We start from the raw sequence: 18265 nt of genomic DNA, 5'->3' as shown, positions 1-18265 counted from the left end.
GGTTTTAGTGCGGATCACATATCGCTGTAGCTATCAGAGATGCAAACGGCCAATACTCGCATTGTCGATGGAGTCTCGCCATATATGGGCACCCACTCCTCCGCTGTGCACATCTGGAGACCACAGCGGAGCAAGGGCGAGCAAGGTATGAAAATAGATATATATGGGTGATTGGTAGAAAAGGCCTCTAGAGTAGTCATTAAACATGGAAATATATGTGTATGTAAATCGTATATACTCTTGTATACTTGTTGACGCTTGGGAGCTCGTGCCCGGCCGGAGTCACAGAGGCTGGATGGAATATTCACTTGTAGCGACATAACTTAGAGCACCCCTCTCGCTCATTTCTCGAGGCCCTTTCGGTCTCTCGCCTTGTCGCCTCTGCTGTTCCCTTTCTCGCAAGCGTTCATCTTCTCGCTCTCGCTCGCGGGCTTTTCGCCTCGTGCGCTCCCTTTCTCGGCGCGCATCTTCTCGTTTTGACTTCGTTGGCGAGAGCGAGAGCGAGAGCGAGAGACCACGACACCTGTCCATCGCTGTCGGGGAGGCAGCTAGAGCTTTCGGCCCGCCGAGGATCTCGTAGCTGTACGTGCTGCTTCCCGGGGAGGGCGGTGCGCCCCCGGGAGAAGATTGTGCGCTCCAAGGTGCGATCTTGCGGTAGGATTTGTCGCCGTCGTAGGAGGTGTTGCCGGCGGATCGGGAGGATGGATGGGCGGCAGGGGAGATGGGCGGTGCGGCTTGCAGGAGCAGCTGGGGAGACTTGCTTGGAGATTTTGGCGGAGATCTCGACTTGGGAGAGGCGAGACTCGGACTGGCCAAGCTCTCCCTTTGGGAATCAGCTTCGGGGATGCTGCCTAGTTGGAAGCGGAAGCGCCAACTCGAGGGGTCGCGGAGGTAGTAGCTGCGAGAGCGATGGATCTGAGGCCGAGAAGGAGCGTCGGGTCGAGGGCCGGAAGGGCGAGCGGTGGGAGCGGGAATTGATGGGAGTGGTGGCAGTGGAAGTGGTTTATTGTTGTCTTTATCGTCAGGGGTTTCGACGGCTGTGGCAATCGAGGGCCAAGAGGGTTCGAGTTCTAGGTTGGAGATGGGAGGGGAGGGCGTGTGCTGTGGAGTGACCGCTTCCTCGTCGGTCTGGTGCCACGTTGTTCGACTGTAACGCGAGGATCCGGCCTCGCTGGTTGAGGTACAGGGTCGCAAGTCGAAAGATTCGAGGGTCTTTTCGGTAGCGTGTGTCTCCTCCGTTAGAGTAATTGAGGTCCGAGGAGCTTGGGGCCCAGAGTTGAGACGTCGCTTGACGTCCAGGATCCTTGGCCAGAGCTGAGCCAAGGGGTGGCGGAAGGATGGTAGACAGGCACATATGATGCCGATGTTGACTTCGACTGTTGACCAAATCGCGATGGAGGGATCGTTTTGATGGTGAAACGTGGCAGAGTAGACCGCCGTGAGGCGGACGACGGAAGCTATGCAGACACTAAAGAGGATACTTAGCATATGAACCTGGGTCGAGGGGGAAAGACTGGGTACATACAAGGCTCCAAGGACGAAGATACTGGACAACAGGCCCATCTGGTGCTTGGGCAGCTGCAATGCCCTCAGCACTGGTACTGGTAAACAAAAGACGATGATATCCGTGGCAGAGTTGAAAGACGCGTTGAACAGCCAGAACGCCAGGAAATTGATGCACCTGCCGCTAGAAATGTGGTCGTCCCAACTAAATGCTATCGGTCGGCAAGAAAAAATCCCCACAAACAGAGCTGTAATTCCGTAGGCTGTAACGATGGCACCCAACGCCCAGCATGCGCGTCGGTAGCCTGTGTCGATTGAAAAGCGAAGATACTGCAACAGGAGGGAGTCTTTGAGAAGTAGGACGGCGAAGTCATAGGTGAAGTTGGACGCCCACAATTGCCTCAGCAGCGTTGTCATGCTGTTCTGCTCTGCTGTTGAGGAAGATGTTGAAGAGTCGTCGTGTCTCTCTGACCATATATTCAGCAGCGCTCCTTACATCCGTCGTTCAGTGCAACTTACGCTGATGAGTGACAATTGCAAGTGCCACGGCAGCCGCCCAGGCCAGAGCAATCAGGATATCATCTGGCCCGACATGCTTGACGAAAGCAAGGCGAGCCACAAACCGTACTAAAACAAAACAACCCGACAAGACCGCCAACGCCACCGCCGAGACGACCGCGGATTCGAACGAGGTCATCGTCCTGACATCTCTCTCGTTTCGCAAAACAACCTCGCAGAACGGACGCAAGTTCCTATATCAAGGACGGGGACTCCAACATACAACGAAATGGATCAGATGAAATCGAGAAGACATGGAGTCTGGACACAAGAAGACACGAGAAAGAAAAGGGCCCCAACATTTGCCGAAGACTACCTTCGCATGGGCTTGAGAGAAGTTTACTGACTTACATGGTCTTTGCGGCTGCTATAGCAATAAAACGTGTGCGGACGTGGCTGCGGGAAACCATAGTTACACGCACAGATCCCTTGGCTCGGTCGCGATTGATGACAGGCATGACAGCCGCGGAAAAGTGAGCATGTGAAGTCGGAGACGGAGAGAGTTCTAGACTCTGGAATCCCTGCGAGTCATCGACACGGCTGTAGATCCTGTGGAGGGAGACCCGTTCCCGCCTACCGACGGCACATCGAGAAACGGAATGTTGTATACCCAGGTACGAAAGAGAAGAGTACAATGGTGGAAAAGAAGGTAAGAAGAGTTGCGTTGCGGGCCGTCAAGATGGATCAATGTAAATCCGTTCCCGAATAAGGCTGAGCACAGGCCAATCACAACACAATGGGACTAGCCGGCCTATTTATTGAACAGAGTCCGGATGCAGAAGAATCGTAAAGCATGGAAGCCATGTGTTCTGTTCAGACTCTAGATGTCTCGTATGTGGTACTCTCGAAATCTCCGGCCATTCAGCTCTCGCAGATACAATCATCGGCTATTCCGATCTTCTCAAAGAGACTGGTGTCTCTGGTTCTTTACGAACTGAAAACAACCAAATGATGCCCGTGCGTAAGCCCTCAACTGCTAGACCCAAAAGCTCAGGACGACATCTGCCTCAACCGCACCCGCCAGCCGCTCGGCGGTGGCGTGGTATGGACCTTCGAGCCCAGCGAGTGTCAAACCCCGGAGAACGTGTGCAGGGAACGTGTTCCAGAAGACATCCCAACGCCCCCCACGCTTCCCACAGATAACCGCCACCGAGGTCATCACGGCTGACAATATTTCTTCTCCCCCATGCAGAGCACGAAGGGAAAGCTTTTAATTTGTCCATGACCAGGTTGAGTCGCTTTACCGGCGTCTCCGAATTCACCCTCAAACTTTTCCACGTTTTTGTCCATACTCCATGCCTGCTCCACTCGAACGTTGACGAAGCCGACCTCATTCATCAGCCTTTCCATAGCGATTATATTGGTCCCATGTCTTTCCACTCCTCCCATTTTGGACTTAGCGTGGAAACTCTTCGCTTCTGGACCGTAGTCTTCGAAATCGGTCAGGGCCACCCATCCGTTGCTTTTCAAGCACCCTAGCATGGTGGTCAAGACTTTCTTCAGGTCTGGAATATGATGTAACACCAGATGAGAGGTGACCAGGTCAAACTTTAGCCGGCGCCCATTTGGGTCATTCTCGTCGCCTGGGGGCAGACTTTTGTCTTCGGGATCCTCCAACAGTACTGCCACTGGCGTGATGTTTTGTGGCGCATCGGCATGCTGCAGTTTTGACTTGAGCACATCAATCATACCGGGAGCAGCGTCGACAGCCACTATCCGTTTGGCGTAAGGTGCCATAATAGTTGAGAGTAGGCCTGTGCCGCAGCCGATCTCTAGGACATTATACCCGTCTTCTTCTCCCGGCGGGCGTCTGAGCGCAGGAAATTTGGCTAAAATGGCTTTTAATGCTTCTTTGCTGGCCTCATGGACGAAGGGATTGCTGTCCCATTTGGCCGCTTCATCGTTGAAGCGCTCATTGCCTGACGCGGCCTGCAGAGAGGATGCAGCAGTAGCCATTGGAAGAGTCCCTTGCGCTTTGCCCAGCTGTGGCTACCGCGGAAGGCAATTTATATGCACAAATTCCCGCAACAATGACGCTATTAAGTATTTGAAGATTCCTGCTTGGAAGACATACATCACCACACGGGAAGGCGAGAAGGTTATATATACTTGCTCGTCTGACAGAATTCAGATGGGCTTTTCTCAGGGAGCACAGTGCGTAATAGGTGGGAATGACTTGCCAAATCAGTCGTCAGACCACTGGGAATTCTAGCCTGCGGAGAACACGCCAAAGCCACTCGACGTGACCCTCGGCATGAAATTCCCCCCTTCTACGGAGTACCGTAAGGTACATTCAGCCACTGCGATGTCATCGTCAGAATCGAGGCTCAAGTCGACATGACGCTGTCCAGCCGTGACGATGATGCAGGAGGCATCACAGACAAGCACGACAGGTCAATGACAGCACTTTAATCGTTGCTTGCTCGTCCAACAGAAAAGCTGAGTGCGGAAATGAGCCCAGAATTCTCCCTGCAGGCGCCTCGGTGTATCACGCATTTGATCCGCACTCATCTTAACATTTCGGTGCCCCTCTGTGCCCTCCTCGTCCCGCCCGGTAGGTCGAACATAAATGGGAAGATGTTCAAGTACAGTAGGTCGAATAATTAAAAGCACGCTCTCTGAAACTCAGGTCCACCCTTCAGAAGGATCGTGATGTTTTCGCCGTGCTTTGTGGACATGGCTGGGCGCAGAGACTGCCTGCTCGTCAAGGCAGGTACCTCATCGAAGAACTTTTGTGGTGGTGGGAGCCACGGTACATCACATTGATTTCTCTACTCGTAGCTTTCCATCCCCTGCTCGGACACCCTGTTGACAGCAGGCGCAGCAGGCGGGGCAGGCTGATATGAGCCATCTGTGGAATCCATGCAAACTCATTCAGTGTACTGGAAAGAGCGGATGATCAACAGACTCGACCGTCTGGTGGAGACAGTGATGCCTATGCATAAGGGGGATGTGGAAGAAAGTTGGGGAAACCTCTCAGGTATGAAGTCTTCTCAAGCGCTTGGAAACGTGATGTATGACAGCCCAATTCAATGCATCGGATTTCAATCGTTCTTGTAACAGATGATCCAATATAACCAGCCTATGGGCCAAGTATGACAGGCCTGGCCACTTTGGAACTTCCAGCCGCTCAATTGCTCGCTCGACACACGTTTTCGTAACAGATCTTGAACTTCATCTGGGGTCCTCGTCCTCAGACAGGAGATGTATCCATCATAGACCCATATGAAAGGGACAATAGGGACAAGGTAGGTGAAAAAGAGGTGCCAAGGAGAATGCCAGAAGTAGATCGGAGTGATGATCATAGCTAAAGGCCATAGAAGGCTAATGGTGATGAAGGAGGTGAAGTTGCGTGATTGCAACTCGAAGATGCTGCATTGAAACTTAGGGAGCTGTGGCCTGCGAGGTCGGGGGCGACTTACCAGAACGCGTCGGACGTCTCGACTGTATTCTCAAGGACCTTCGCAGCCAGATCATCGTCAAAGTGGTGGAATGCCAGACTGAACAGCCTCATAACCTTCTTGTTTTTGACACCGGGTACATTCTCGAGCAGGGTCTCTGCGCCGGGCGCATTTGTGGCATCCACACTTTGAGCAATGTAATTCACGTTCTCACTCTTTTTAGCAACGGCTTCCCAGGCGCTGACATGCGGGTTGATGTCTGTGAGCACAAATTTCACTGGTTCCTTGCCTTCCTTGCGCAGCTGCTCATTCAAGTGTTTCTCGATATAGGGCGTAGGTCCGCCAGCACCAGAAGCAAAATCGAAGTAGACGTAGTCGGAGACTCGAGAACCGAGGATTGTGGACAGGACTCGGGAGACAAGAGCAGCGGGAGACGTGGACTGGATAATAGGCAGCCTATTGATCCAACCAAGCGTCAAATAGTCTTGCACCTTTTCTCGAAGCGTTTGTGGAAACCTAGGGAGTCAGTTCGTCTCGACACGGAGCCATGCTGGGACAGTGTAGCGTACCAGGCTTGGTCATTGACTTCGAAATAATGCCTTCTGGGGAGCCAAGGTTGTGATGCCATCGTATGGATCGTTGCACCACCAGCCCCTTCTTTGGGAGAGGAAGTTCAGAATATACAGTGTGCGGTCCATGGTAGCGACTTTTCTGTAACAAAATTTGGGGAAGTAAGTGTTCCAGGTCCAGCCTCGAAGACGTCATCTTTAGGTGCTAGTTAAGCGGACTGGCGGAAAAGGCTAACCGACATAGGGGCCACTAACTTAGGGCTAGTGAGGCTCACCAGGCTTCATTGCAGGGCCGACATCAGCTCCATCAGTACCGTCAGCTCTGCTGCGTCTCTGAACGTGGCTCACTCTCAATAATCAGGTTGTGAATTTGAGACACCAGCTATAACATGCCCTCAAGTTCAAAACACAGTACGATGTCCCTTCGCATTCGCGTCACGGTGCTGGAAAAACCCAGAAGGGATAGAAAAACCAGCACCAAGGGACAGAGGGAAGAACTACATCTAACTGAATGGGTAGAACACAAATAGAGGTGGCAGGAAACACATTCCCTCCACCAACATATGCCGGGCTGGTTAGCTGACCCAGCTGTGAAGGCCGTCGCCCAGGTTCTGGAGTACCAAGGGCGATGAGTGCCATTCAATAGTCATCCCCACGACTGAAAACTTCTTTGTGCGTCTCACGCAGGAGAAGAGTCTGAGTCCATTGTAAGCCACGGTACCGTATAGTTTTGTAGTATGCAACTGGACTTACATGTTCAAACTGCGCCGAGTACGATCCCTCAATGTCCATCAGAGGTTCGTAAGGCTCCACGATCCCGTTCGAGACCAGACAGTTCATCTGCCGTGTGTCAGTATGGACGGACTTCCCCAGTGCCAGAATCGTGATACTCACGCCGGCCAGATACCTCTCCAAACCAAGTCGGTCAAGATAACGACGGCAAAACACCAACGTGCCAAAATTCTCTCTGATCTTCTTGTGCAGGCGCCTGGCAGACGCTAGGGGTAAAGATACCGCCAGTGGCGAATCGTGATTCAGCCCGTAGCCGTAGATGCCAACCTGGTGCGCAGTTAGCACGTCGTGTTTGCATTGGAGAAAGAGAGCCCACATCGTCGCGCAAGTAGCCCCGCCCCGTTGTGCCGAATGTCTCGATGGCGAAGACCTCACCCTCCTCCATCTTGGTTTGGTCTGAGTTCTTCACAAACGGTATGGACTTCCCGCCGTGTATGCGGTAGTGCTCGATATTATGCGCAGTGATATTCCGCACTGGCTTGACGGGAAAGGTCTTGCCACGGATTTCAACCTCGTAGCTCTCCATCGCTTCTTGAATGGTAGCGCTAACATCACACACACGCACGTCGATCCCAGCGGCCTATCACAGTCATTAGCCATTTCCGTAGCCCTGGGTATCATGTTGGAAGCTCCTCACCTTGACCCCTGTGTTAGTGGCATCCTTGACTGCAGCTAGAAGGTTGTCGTAGGTGGGGTCAAAAGCCATAGTGAACGCGCTGTCGACAATCCAGCCGTTGATATGGACACCAAAATCAACTTTCATCACGTCCTGTTGCTGCAGCACGACATCTTTCTGGCCTGGGTTGGGTGTGTAGTGTGCCACTTGATGATTGAGGCAGAGACCGGTGGGAAAGCCCATGCCAGCCTTGAGGCTATCTCCAGGCTCCAGTCCGGCATGACCCAGAAGCGCCCTCACACTATCCTCAATTCCTTCGGCGATATCCAAGAGAGTCTGGCCGGGCTTGACGGTTTCCTGTACCCATCGTCGAGCTTGGCGGTGCACCTCCGCCGCTTTGCGATAGTTTTGGAGGAATGCGTTGTCTTCAGAGCGCCGACGAGCGTCATAGCGTGCTTCGGCAGCTACTGTCCGTGCCCTAGTGTAACTTTGCACTTCTCCCTCGGGATAGTCGCCGGACGGGAAGAGGTCGCTCAACAAGATTCTTGGTGGCGACGATTGCTTTGCAGGCAGAGGCGCCGTTCTTTTCTTTCTCTTCCTGGGCTTCTTCCTCTTCTTCCGTGCATCTACAACCTCGGTTGATAAGGGAGCCTCTGGCGGTACCAGGCTCATGTTCCCATCATCGCCGTCACTCCCGTCATCGCCGCCCCCGTCTCCCAAACAGCCATCTCCGTCTCGAGACGTGTGCGAACCCCGAGGCTCGCCGCCCAGACGACAGGCCCCACCTGAGTTGGACGAGTCGCCTTGATGAAATCAGCATACGTATCTGGATTATGAAATTGAAGGTGAGTCACTTTACCATAATTTCTGCGTCCCTCGTGTTCCGGACTTCTAGATCCCATCCTGACATGGATAATTCAGGAATTTCGAAATTTGAAGCCGTATCGATGACTGACTACTGGGCTCTCAAAAAGTCTTCGGATCGAAGTGGTTGTACCATCACATCGGTAGAGGGCGGTGGTGGCCTCTCACGCCTTATGTAGTGAACACCCCACTCATCGGACTAGGCAAGTGTACCGAGTGTGCACCGACTTTACTCCTGGCATGTTCCTGGATATTCAACCGACCAACTCTCCCTTGACAGTGTTTGTTGTGCAGGCCACTTTTTCATCACACCTATTGTTTCCAGGTCCTTGATACCCGCCAACTGTAACTGGCGATCAGTCCTCGCCTTCTCTCGAGAAGGTAGCTCTACGTTAGCCCGCCGACAGGGATGGCCGAGTCACAAGGGTCTGATGATGTTGTATAATCTGGGCTTCCTTATCCATATCATCATCGAGATTCCGGCGTCTATAAACTTCTTCTGCTTTCCTAGTAGACAACTCGGCATACACACTCCTCAAGCCCATGCGGTCATTCGACAATATGCGGTGCTGTTGCTGGTCTCTGTCCTCCTGGCCACGGTGTTTGTTGCCCGACCTCTCGATAACACGGCTGGCAAAGTTGCAGGTGCTCTAGCATTGTACCATATCGCTCCCTTCGTACGATCAGCGGTCAGATTGCACCGACAAACACAAGCAAGGGCTCCAATCATCTACTCGGAGGCATTTCTCTATGTATTCGTGCATTCGATATGCTTTGCAGCACTCCTCCATCATTGCTGGACTGCTTTATACCAGAAGGATCGCCGGAATGCATCAGGCACCCTCCTCCAATAACCTCAATCGACATCTTCTGCAACGAGGGTCTCGGTTAGACTCTCCGCCGGGCTGACCGTTCCTGGATCGGGACGTGGCGCACTGCGCTTGAGTACCATCATCTCGACAGCTATGCCGGGACCGAACGCACACCCGACTATATGATCAGTGGTTTCACCCTTCAAAAGCCGATCCATAACACTGAATATGGTGGCACTTGAACTATTACCGTGAGTAATGTATGTCTCATAGCTCGCTCGAAGATGCTCCGGAGTCAAGTGCATGGCTCTCTCGACCCCAGTGATGACAGTCGAGCCACCCGGATGGAGTGCCCAGTCGTAGTCTGAGGCTTTAAACTTTCCTAGGTCTACCAGCTCGGGTACCGACCCCACCAAATCCTCGAACATGGAAGGTACGGCTGCCGACGCAAGCTTGGGCACTCGCTGGGTGAGGACGACCTTCCAACCTGTACCGATGTCAGTTCCAGTTGAGTACAGCTTAGTCACGACTTACCGAGTGGGTCGACGTCAAAACCGAGATCTTTTTCGGTGTCTTCGATAATTCTGTGGTCCCACCCCAAAAGCTCCAGTAACGGCTCTTCATCATAACGATCACTGAAACCGTTCCCAAGCACCACTGCCGATGCGCAATCACTGAACAGAGTGACGCCTATCCTGACCTCTTGATTCTTGTGGATCGAGTCCAGCTCGGATCGAACGAGGATACTAGAGATCTCGCAGGCAAAGACCAGAATGCGAGCAGGTTTTCGTCGGAAGCTGGAACCAAGAGCAATGTTGGCGGCGGTCCTCAGCGCTGCTAGTCCGCCGCTGCAACCCACACCGTGCAGCAGCACCTTTTCAATGCTCTGGTTGAGACCGAGTTGTTTAACAACATAGTGGTCGTAGCCCGGATTGGCAGAATTGGTGCAGGTGGTGGCAACAACATGTGTGATCTCGGACAGATCACCTCCCCATTGCTCCAAAGCCTTGCGGCATGCTTCGACGGACAGCTTTACGCCGTAGTCGAGGAACAGATCGCACAACTCGGCTATTGTTGGGGGTTCCGCTCCATTAGCGACAGGATGATCAATATTTCCAATGGCCGAACGAGCGTCGATGCCCGTGTACTCATTGATCGTCAGCACTTTGTCAAGTCTGGAGAGAGACGTCTGTTAGAAAAGTCTCGGTGAAATGCTGGTCAATGCTTACGCTGGAGAACTGGGATAGTGGCGCCTTGCGAGAGTGGCCAAATGTTCGGATTTGATTTCGTAAGGAGGGTATTCGACTCCAATGCCGTGAATATGTAGATTCGGTCTCTGGTATGGTGGAGTGACCTTGCTGTGGACTGCAGAGGGCGACATTGCTGTCGCTGGTTTGCGCCCAGAGACTTGGTTTCTTGCCCAACCAACACTCAACCGAGGCCCAACAATTTTAGCAAAGTGATGACGTTGAAACTTGGCTATCGCATTGCTTGAAACGCGACTGAAACCGAGGTGTAAGACAGCAACGAGAGTCTTCTGAAATGAGCGACAATAACGAAAGCTACCAGAAGTCTGGACCAAGCAGTTGAGGCACGCAAGGTTGACTTTGGCAAGATACGAGAGAAGGTGATGGTCGGAAGATGCATGGGATGAAAGATGCGAGTCTTGGAATGTCTGTCATTGATCGAATGTCATTGATCGCGTGCATTACGTTTCGCGGGTCATTTCAACTTCACTCCCGGAGAGCATGAAATTTCCGAGCCAATAGACTCGGACCGCTCAGAGGCCTCGGCGCAGTTGCTGTTTTTGGTAGTCACGTGACTTTTGAGGTCTGTCGTTGCAAGCAGTAGCTGAGAATGAACTTCTTCGCAACCTCCCGTGTATCTCGGACATTGATGTTTCTACTCATATACCTAGGCTGCGTTGTTATAGACCAAAGCAAAACCCTTCCAGCCTTCGAGCGTCTCCCCGCATTGTCTTTCGTACCTTTCAATCCCGCCAGGATGAGTCAAGATCTGAGCTTTCCGGCCCGGTAAGTTCGGTTTATTCCACCAACTGTTCGTGAAGGGATACAAGGTCGGCTTGTTCAGGTCCTCGATCAGGGTACTCCATTCCTCCTCCGCCTCCCTGGTTGGCTCGATTGAGCACACTCCCTCTTTCTCTAACTTCGCAATCGTCGAGACAACCCAGTCACTCTGTGCTTCGATCATGGTTGTGCCATTCGAGAGAGCTGTAGGGGCTATTACAGTTGTGTCAATCTTTTGGGCCGCAACGCAGGTCGAGTGAGGATGTCTTACCTTGAGGCGAATACACCATGAATGTGTTGGGAAATCCATGAAATGTCGTTCCCAAATATGTTCGGATACCGTCCTGCCATACGTGCCTGATATCTTGGCCGTCTCGGTTTCGAAGACCCATTTTGAATAACCTGGAAGGGAAGAATTGGACCAATCTGCTCCAAGATGCAAAATCGACAGACAGAACCCACGAGCCGGAAAATGAATCGAACCCCGTGGCCAGGACAACGGCGTCAACGTCCATCTGCGTATCTAGCAGGACTCCCATCTCATTGAAGGTTTTGATGGGTGTGTCGATGAAGTTGACAATGTCAACGCTATCCCGGTCCAGCATTTATAATAGTCCTGCTCTAGTGGGCATCGTTTTGTTCCAAAGTAATAAGGCGGATCCTTCGGGACCATCAATGCCCTTTTCCTGTCATTCTTAAGCCGTGGCGCCGTCTGTTTCACCCAGAAGTCATAGACAATCCTGTTCGATTCCTTGTTCACCATGATGTCGCTGTAGTTGAACATGTTGTAATTGAACGATCCTCGCCTCCAGAGATCCAGGAAGAATTCCTCCCTCTCGTCGGGTGGAACATCGATAGCTCGGTAGGGTGATTGACGACCAGGGAACCCGGTCGCGCTTCTCCTACCTTCGCAGAAGAGCGCGTCGAAGTATATTTTCCATCCGCTTTGTTCGACGTCGTCGAGTGGCCTTTGTCTCATGGGTAGACATATGCTTGGCCTTTGCATGAACACGGTCAAATGTTGGACTTCTTGGGCCAATTCCTGCACCACCTGAACGGCTGTTGCACCTGCTCCAATGACGGCGACCTTGTTCTCTTGCAGGTTGATCTGCTGAGGGTAGTCTGCTGTATGATAAAGTGCACCTTTGTAGCTCTGAAGGCCAGGGAAATCCGGCTTGAACGCACGATGAAGCCAGCCACTGCATAGAACAAGATACTTCGATCTGGCTTCGTGTCCTTGCCGTGTCTTCGTAGTCCAGCTGCCATCCCACTGAACATCCACAACATGGGCCTGGAAAGTAACGTCTTTCCGCAGGTTCAGCACATTGTCGACATGAGCGAAGTAACGGCGCAGTTCGGCAAATCCAGGAAACTTCTCACTCCATGTCCAATCTTTGTAGACTTCTAGAATATTCAACTGGTAGTATGGCCATTCTGAATCGACACGCGCCCCCGGATACTGACTCCAATGCCAGACTCCTCCGAAATCATCGCCAGACTCGAAGATTCTGACGCTCAACCCCAACTTGCGCAAGCGATAAAGCATGGCAATGCCGCTGAAGCCGGCTCCCACAATGACGACATCGTAAGTGGGTGGTGTGTCGGTGCCATTCATGGTGAATCGAAGTGTAAGCCTTACTACGAGGGAGTTTGTCGGAGTTGAACACTCACACTCCAGAGTAAAGCGATCTCAGTGCGGCGCAGTACTGGCAAAACAACACGGTCTTATCATCGTTGAGGCCTTACCCTCGAATTTTATACCCGATGTTAGCTACTAACAGCATGGCTCGAAACACATTTCCCATACTGCTGCGAGAGCTGTTCCTCCAAACGGGCCCCCCTTGACAAACCTTTCACGGAGCCACTGTTTTTTCTTCCAAAGCATCGACTCACTCGCAAATAATCACCCCAATGAGCAATATCTTGTAACGATATATGGAAAGCATTCATTGAAGGTTCGAGTGCGTACATAATGCCAAATGCAGACATGAGGTATCTGCTATGATAAGCGAACTGAAGTCTGAACGTGGACCTTGCCTGGCATATGACAGCTTCGTCTTCGGGGGAGACTCTCCGTAAGAGGTAATCGAACTCGAAACGGATTCTTCCCAGAAGCGACCACTTCCAACCTTCTGCCACTCCGGATACGCTTGGAGGATACTAAGGAAAAGCGTGAAAAAGTCTGTGAATTTATTGGCGATGAACCCAACAAGAATGCATCAGTGACGCAAAGGACTTACTCAAGGCAAGGTCTCTTGAATACTAGTTCTGAACTCTGGGTCTAATGGCCATTTTATGTACACTACACTAAGAAGCATTCAATCCACCCTGCGGCATTGCCAACCACTTCCTCGCTCCAAGAGCGTCAGACTCGCCCCAAGACACCAGCCAATCTCGTTGCCCCTAATCTGGCTGGCGATCTTAACACGTCGACTCATTGGCATCTCATAGCCCTTGTGGAGCAACGATTCCATGAAGGTCAAATCTAGACACCATTCCGGCATCTCTTTCAGACTCTGCAACGCCCCTTTAACATGCCCGAATGCAGACGCCCATGTCCTTTCACCAGCGCAGACTTTGGAAGCGAGCTCATGGAGCTCATTTAGCGTGAACGAATCCGGCATTCCTAGCTTGTGCGTGCGATCGTAAAAGTAGGAGAACAGATACACGTCTTCCGAGAGCGTTTCCTCAAGAGAAGGCTGATACACGCCGTTGATTGAGCATGGTGATATCGAACACGGCTTGTCTTTGTTGAGGATTGCTTCGGTTAATGTTCGACATTGTGCAGGATCAGCCTCGACGGGTCCTCGCATTATGACCTCGTGTTCGCCCATGAGAGGGTGGTCGGACGGCATCTCCACGGTGATTTTGACCCGATTACCAGGTGGTATACAGGGATTTTCCACGGGCCGTGACAACCACGATTTCAAGGAGGCATTCTGCTTATAGCTTCGGTCGAGCACTAGTCGATGTAGTGCTGCTCGTGCAGACATCAGGCCGTAGCCCAGATGAGAGTGCTGGTAGAGCTGAAATCTTTTGCCCTGAAAATTTAACTCATATGCGGAAGCGCTTCCTTTGTGACGAACTTCAAGTTCATCAAGTACTGGTTGGAAGGCAATCTTGTGTCGAGCCGCCACCTAAGTCGAAGATTGCAGCAGTAGGAGTCTCGTCCCCTCCGTCGATTTTCCCGAGGAGGTAGTTGGTGGTTATCCAAGCAAAGACACCTTCATCCTCGCCTTTCATGATTTCGACGCCCCAAACCTTTCGATTTAAATATCGTCAAGCCCGATGTCCTTTACCAAAAGGTTGTGGAGGTTGAGGAACGGGTAACTATCGAAAGTTACCGGCAGAGTCCTACGCTCGACGAGGACAATGTTAGGATCGCGGAGGCCGCCAACAGCGACTCTAGTCTTTTCCAAGGCATAAGTGGTCACATATTACGTGTTTTAAAGCCATTGAACACAGAGAGGCTTAGATCAGACTTACAAAACCTCTACGATGAAGGATTCCACAATATCTGTGTCTGTTTGGCTCATTCGTACACTTTCCAAGGTGAGTCTTTCTCAATCTTTCTTTTTGTCTGGATGACTGATCTTCTAGACCACGAGCTGGCGGTACAAAAGATCGCTGAGGAGATTGGCTTTTCGAGCATCACACTTTCCTGCCTTACGCTACCCATGATCAAGATGCTGTCGCGAGGAATGTCCGCTACTGCCGATGCTTACTTAACTCCCATCGTTCAAAAGTATATCCAAGGCTTTCAGAAGGGGTTCTCAGATCGCTTACAGTCCACCAATACGCACTGTGAGTTTATGCAAAGCCATGGTGGCTTAGTAGACGTCAGAAAGTGAGTCCCAGCTCTTTCTATCAAAGGCAAGTCATCTGACTCAATGCAGGTTCTCTGGTCTTCGTGCTGTCCTCTCGGGACCTGCTGGCGGTGTAGTCGGCTATGCTCGGACTGCTCACGACCCAGAGGACAAGACTCCTGTCATTGGCTTCGATATGGGCGGAACCAGCACGGATGTTTCCAGATTCGACGGCTCCTTCGAACATACCTTTGAGAACATGACTGCAGGTATCTCAATCATGGCACCGCAGCTGGACATCAACACCGTGGCGGCTGGTGGTGGTAGTAAGCTCTTCTGGAGGCATGGTCTCTTCGCGGTCGGTCCCGATTCAGCTGGCGCCCATCCTGGCCCAGCCTGCTATAGGAAAGGAGGCCCGCTCACAATTAGCGATGCCAACGCGTTCACTGGTAGCCTGTTGCCCGACTATTTCCCAAAAATCTTTGGGAAAGGTGAGGATGAGCCTCTCAACATCGAGGTCACCAAGGTTATGTTTACTGAGCTTGCTGAGCAAATCTCGCGAGAAACGGGACAAAGCAAGAGTCCTGAAGAAGTTGCGATTGGTTTCATCGACGTAGCCAATGAAAGCATGGCCAAACCAATTAGGGCTTTAACGGAAGCTCGAGGATTCGATACTGCTCAACACACCTTGGCCTGTTTTGGTGGTGCAGGAGGTCAGCACGCATGCGCTATTGCTGCGTCGCTTTCCATACGAAGGGTGATCATTCACCGATACTCATCGATCCTATCTGCCTATGGCATGGCACTCGCCGATGTCGTACATGAAGTGCAGAGACCGGCTTCCGGGGGTTTCACCACCGTGGCATCTATCCAGGCGATCATCGATGACATGAGGGCCGAAGTTGAGAAAGAACTGATCGTGGATGGTATCGCAAAGAACCGCATCCATTGTGAGGTCTATCTCAACCTCCGATACAAAGTCACAGACAACAGTCTCATGATCCTAGAGCCTGCAGACAAAGACTTCCTAGCCGAGTTCACTCGTCAGCATCAGAGAGAATATTCCTTCACTTTCCCCGAGAAAGACGTCCTGATGGATGACATCCGGGTCAGAGGCATTGGCTACTCGATGGAGCAAAACATCGAATCCCCATACCCAGAACTCCACTCACTTCAGAAATTCGATGCGACGCCCAGCGATTCCATCGCAAAATCGGATTTGTACTTTGCGCACCACGGGTGGGTTTCATCGCCGATTTATCTGCTCCAGAACCTGAAACCTGGTTGTATGGTCCAAGGACCGGCCACGATCATTGACAAGACGCAAACCCGCATCGTCGAGCCACTAGTCAGAGCAACCATTCTCGGCAGCCATGTCGTCCTGGACCTGCCGGCAAAGACCACGACCACGCTGTCCAAAACTACCATCGACCCCATCAAATTGTCCATCTCCGGACACCGCTTCATGTCGATCGCCGAGCAGATGGGTCGGACCTTCCAGAAAACAGCCGTGTCGACAAATATCAAGGAGCGTCTGGATTTTTCTTGCGCAATGTTCTCGCCTGATGGCTCTCTAGTAGCCAATGCTCCTCATGTGCCGGTGCACTTGGGTTCAATGGAGTAGGCAGTCAAGTTCCAGGCCGAGAAGCACCGAGGAACTCTCAAGCCTGGAGATGTACTCTGCAGCAACCATCCACTGGCTGGTGGCGTTCATCTTCCAGACATAACAATCATCACCCCAGTATTCGATGCAGAGGGACAGAACATCATATTCTGGGTTGCCTCCCGAGGACATCATTCTGATGTCGGCGGAATCAGTCCTGGTTCTATGCCGTCAAATAGCAAATTCCTGTATGAAGAAGGCGCCGCCATCATCAGCTTGAAAATTGTCAGTGGTGGTGTCTTCGACGAGGAGGGATGTCGTCGCTACTTGTACGACGAGCCTTCCCAGTTCAAAGGCTGCAGTGGATCGCGTAACTACAGAGACAACTTGTCGGACCTGAGGGCGGCAATCGCCGCAAACAAGAAGGGTGCCAATTTGATCGATGCTCTCGTTAGAGAGTTTTCCATCCCCATTGTCCACCTTTACATGGACGCCATTGGCGAGAATGCTGAAATTGCAGTCCGCTCCTTTTTCCGTCGCGTGGCCAAGGAGCGCAATGGAAAACCCTTGTCCTTCGAAGATTACATGGACGATGGCTCAGTCATCAGATTGGAGATCGGTATCGACTCGGAGAGTGGAAGTGCGGATTTCGATTTCACCGGAACCTCGCAGGAGACGATGAACTGCCTGAATGCGCCCAAAGCCATCACTTATTCTTGCGTCATCTACTCTCTTCGCTGTCTTATCAACCTGGACATTCCTTTGAACCAAGGGTGCTTGGCCCCCACGCAGATCATTATTCCTGAGCACACGATTCTGAACCCATCTAGACATGCCGCTGTGTGCGCAGGGAATAGTATCACCAGCCAGCGTATCACCGATGTGATTCTGGGAGCTTTCCATGCCATCGCGGCAGGCCAAGGCTGTGTGAATGTGTTTAGTTTTGGTTTCGGGGGCACCGACGACACTGGCAGGGAGGTCCCTGGCTTCGGCTACATCGAAACCATAGCCGGAGGCTCTGGGGCAGGACCCTCCTGGCATGGCACGTCCGGCGTCCACGTCAACTCCACGAACACACAATGCGCTGACCCTGAAGTGTACGAGCTTCGTTATCCTGTCATCCTGCGCCGATGGACACTTCGAGAAGGTTCGGCCGGTCAAGGCAAGTTTCGTGGAGGGCAAGGCTGTATCCGCGATGTCGAGTTCCGCATTCCCCTGCACGTTTCCATGCTCAGCGAGCGTCGAGTCATCCGCCCATACGGAATGGCCGGTGGTGGACCTGGCGGCGCCGAGGTTAATTTGTATGTGAAGAAAGAGACCAATGAGACTGAGAGAGTCATCAATATCGGTGGAAAGATGGAGTTGAACGTTTCTCCAGGAGAGCGTTTGATCATCAACACGTGAGTGTTCCCGCGCCCCTGGCCAATTTGACCAGGCTGTCTCCTTCCAGACTGTCTGCGACGCCTTCCCCACGTGAGAATGCTGCTAACAGATTTGTGAACAGACCTGGTGGTGGTGCATGGGGTGCTCTTGACCAAGACAACGTCAATGAGGCCATCAATGGCGTTTCATATACGACTTCGGCTAACGGGAACCACTTTGAACCTCGAGGAAGTGTGCACAACTGGAGATTGATTGCGGAGGGGGTATAGCCTCGGCCTTTGGCAGAGATAGGATGCCCAGAGCCTGGCAGTACATTCACAACTGCCGGTCT

At 52.1% G+C, this 18265-nt stretch overlaps 9 protein-coding genes across 9 annotated transcripts; 1 reads left to right on the top strand and 8 right to left on the bottom strand.

Annotated features, from left to right (window-relative positions):
- Positions 1–185: 185 nt before the first annotated feature.
- On the bottom strand, positions 186–2368 carry PV05_04884 (uncharacterized protein). The gene is made up of 3 exons (XM_013461336.1): positions 2023–2368; positions 1526–1970; positions 186–1468 (listed from the first exon to the last, which is right to left on the bottom strand). Exons 1-3 carry the CDS (start codon positions 2198–2200, stop codon positions 283–285), a joined length of 1809 nt encoding a protein of 602 aa, XP_013316790.1. The 5' UTR covers positions 2201–2368; the 3' UTR covers positions 186–282.
- A 536-nt stretch (positions 2369–2904) lies between these two features.
- PV05_04883 (uncharacterized protein) lies at positions 2905–4017 on the bottom strand (the record flags this gene model as incomplete). Its single annotated transcript, XM_013461335.1, has 1 exon — positions 2905–4017. One exon carries the CDS (start codon positions 4015–4017, stop codon positions 3220–3222), a length of 798 nt encoding a protein of 265 aa, XP_013316789.1. The 3' UTR covers positions 2905–3219.
- Positions 4018–4877: 860 nt separating this feature from the next.
- PV05_04882 (uncharacterized protein) lies at positions 4878–6170 on the bottom strand. The gene is made up of 3 exons (XM_013461334.1): positions 6032–6170; positions 5484–5978; positions 4878–5433 (listed from the first exon to the last, which is right to left on the bottom strand). The coding sequence occupies exons 1-3, from the start codon at positions 6088–6090 to the stop codon at positions 5106–5108; spliced, it is 882 nt and encodes a 293-aa protein (XP_013316788.1). The 5' UTR covers positions 6091–6170; the 3' UTR covers positions 4878–5105.
- An 85-nt stretch (positions 6171–6255) lies between these two features.
- On the bottom strand, positions 6256–8428 carry PV05_04881 (methionine aminopeptidase 2-1). Its single transcript, XM_013461333.1, has 6 exons — positions 8299–8428; positions 7461–8242; positions 7140–7403; positions 6926–7090; positions 6785–6871; positions 6256–6727 (listed from the first exon to the last, which is right to left on the bottom strand). The coding sequence occupies exons 1-6, from the start codon at positions 8339–8341 to the stop codon at positions 6671–6673; spliced, it is 1398 nt and encodes a 465-aa protein (XP_013316787.1). The 5' UTR covers positions 8342–8428; the 3' UTR covers positions 6256–6670.
- Positions 8429–8757: 329 nt separating this feature from the next.
- Positions 8758–10761, bottom strand: PV05_04880 (uncharacterized protein). The gene is made up of 3 exons (XM_013461332.1): positions 10345–10761; positions 9650–10290; positions 8758–9602 (listed from the first exon to the last, which is right to left on the bottom strand). Exons 1-3 carry the CDS (start codon positions 10494–10496, stop codon positions 9160–9162), a joined length of 1236 nt encoding a protein of 411 aa, XP_013316786.1. The 5' UTR covers positions 10497–10761; the 3' UTR covers positions 8758–9159.
- A 268-nt stretch (positions 10762–11029) lies between these two features.
- PV05_04879 (uncharacterized protein) lies at positions 11030–11534 on the bottom strand (the record flags this gene model as incomplete). Its single annotated transcript, XM_013461331.1, has 2 exons — positions 11030–11355; positions 11414–11534. 2 exons carry the CDS (start codon positions 11532–11534, stop codon positions 11030–11032), a joined length of 447 nt encoding a protein of 148 aa, XP_013316785.1.
- Positions 11535–11665: 131 nt separating this feature from the next.
- Positions 11666–12757, bottom strand: PV05_04878 (uncharacterized protein; the record flags this gene model as incomplete). The annotated part of the gene is made up of 1 exon (XM_013461330.1): positions 11666–12757. One exon carries the CDS (start codon positions 12755–12757, stop codon positions 11666–11668), a length of 1092 nt encoding a protein of 363 aa, XP_013316784.1.
- Positions 12758–13460: 703 nt separating this feature from the next.
- PV05_04877 (uncharacterized protein) lies at positions 13461–14385 on the bottom strand (the record flags this gene model as incomplete). The annotated part of the gene is made up of 2 exons (XM_013461329.1): positions 13461–14227; positions 14280–14385. The coding sequence occupies 2 exons, from the start codon at positions 14383–14385 to the stop codon at positions 13461–13463; spliced, it is 873 nt and encodes a 290-aa protein (XP_013316783.1).
- A 443-nt stretch (positions 14386–14828) lies between these two features.
- Positions 14829–18203, top strand: PV05_04876 (uncharacterized protein; the record flags this gene model as incomplete). Its single annotated transcript, XM_013461328.1, has 4 exons — positions 14829–14989; positions 15039–16524; positions 16573–17951; positions 18056–18203. 4 exons carry the CDS (start codon positions 14829–14831, stop codon positions 18201–18203), a joined length of 3174 nt encoding a protein of 1057 aa, XP_013316782.1.
- Between the last annotated feature and the right edge of the window lie 62 nt (positions 18204–18265).

Source organism: Exophiala xenobiotica, assembly GCF_000835505.1.
Source record: "Exophiala xenobiotica strain CBS 118157 unplaced genomic scaffold supercont1.3, whole genome shotgun sequence".
NCBI lineage: Eukaryota > Fungi > Ascomycota > Eurotiomycetes > Chaetothyriales > Herpotrichiellaceae > Exophiala > Exophiala xenobiotica.
Note: the sequence above shows the minus strand (reverse complement) of the source record. Positions and strands in the feature narration are given on the sequence as shown.

Bases quoted from the DNA above. Each gene is read 5' to 3' on its own strand.
- PV05_04884 (XM_013461336.1), bottom strand. From the start codon at position 2,200: ATGACCTCGTTCGAATCCGCGGTCGTCTCGGCGGTGGCGTTGGCGGTC. The intron at 1,971-2,022 runs GTAAGTTGCACT...ATATATGGTCAG, and splicing joins TGCAATTGTCACTCATCAGC to AGAGACACGACGACTCTTCA. The intron at 1,469-1,525 runs GTATGTACCCAG...TATCCTCTTTAG, and splicing joins ATCTTCGTCCTTGGAGCCTT to TGTCTGCATAGCTTCCGTCG.
- PV05_04882 (XM_013461334.1), bottom strand. From the start codon at position 6,090: ATGGCATCACAACCTTGGCTCCCCAGAAGGCATTATTTCGAAGTCAAT. The intron at 5,979-6,031 runs GTACGCTACACT...CTGACTCCCTAG, and splicing joins GAAGTCAATGACCAAGCCTG to GTTTCCACAAACGCTTCGAG. The intron at 5,434-5,483 runs GTAAGTCGCCCC...GTTTCAATGCAG, and splicing joins GAGACGTCCGACGCGTTCTG to CATCTTCGAGTTGCAATCAC.
- PV05_04881 (XM_013461333.1), bottom strand. From the start codon at position 8,341: ATGGGATCTAGAAGTCCGGAACACGAGGGACGCAGAAATTATG. The intron at 8,243-8,298 runs GTAAAGTGACTC...GATTTCATCAAG, and splicing joins CGAGGGACGCAGAAATTATG to GCGACTCGTCCAACTCAGGT. The intron at 7,091-7,139 runs GTGGGCTCTCTT...ACTGCGCACCAG, and splicing joins GGGGCTACTTGCGCGACGAT to GTTGGCATCTACGGCTACGG.
- PV05_04880 (XM_013461332.1), bottom strand. From the start codon at position 10,496: ATGTCGCCCTCTGCAGTCCACAGCAAGGTCACTCCACCATACCAGAGA. The intron at 10,291-10,344 runs GTAAGCATTGAC...GTCTCTCTCCAG, and splicing joins CACTATCCCAGTTCTCCAGC to ACTTGACAAAGTGCTGACGA. The intron at 9,603-9,649 runs GTAAGTCGTGAC...ACATCGGTACAG, and splicing joins TTTTGACGTCGACCCACTCG to GTTGGAAGGTCGTCCTCACC.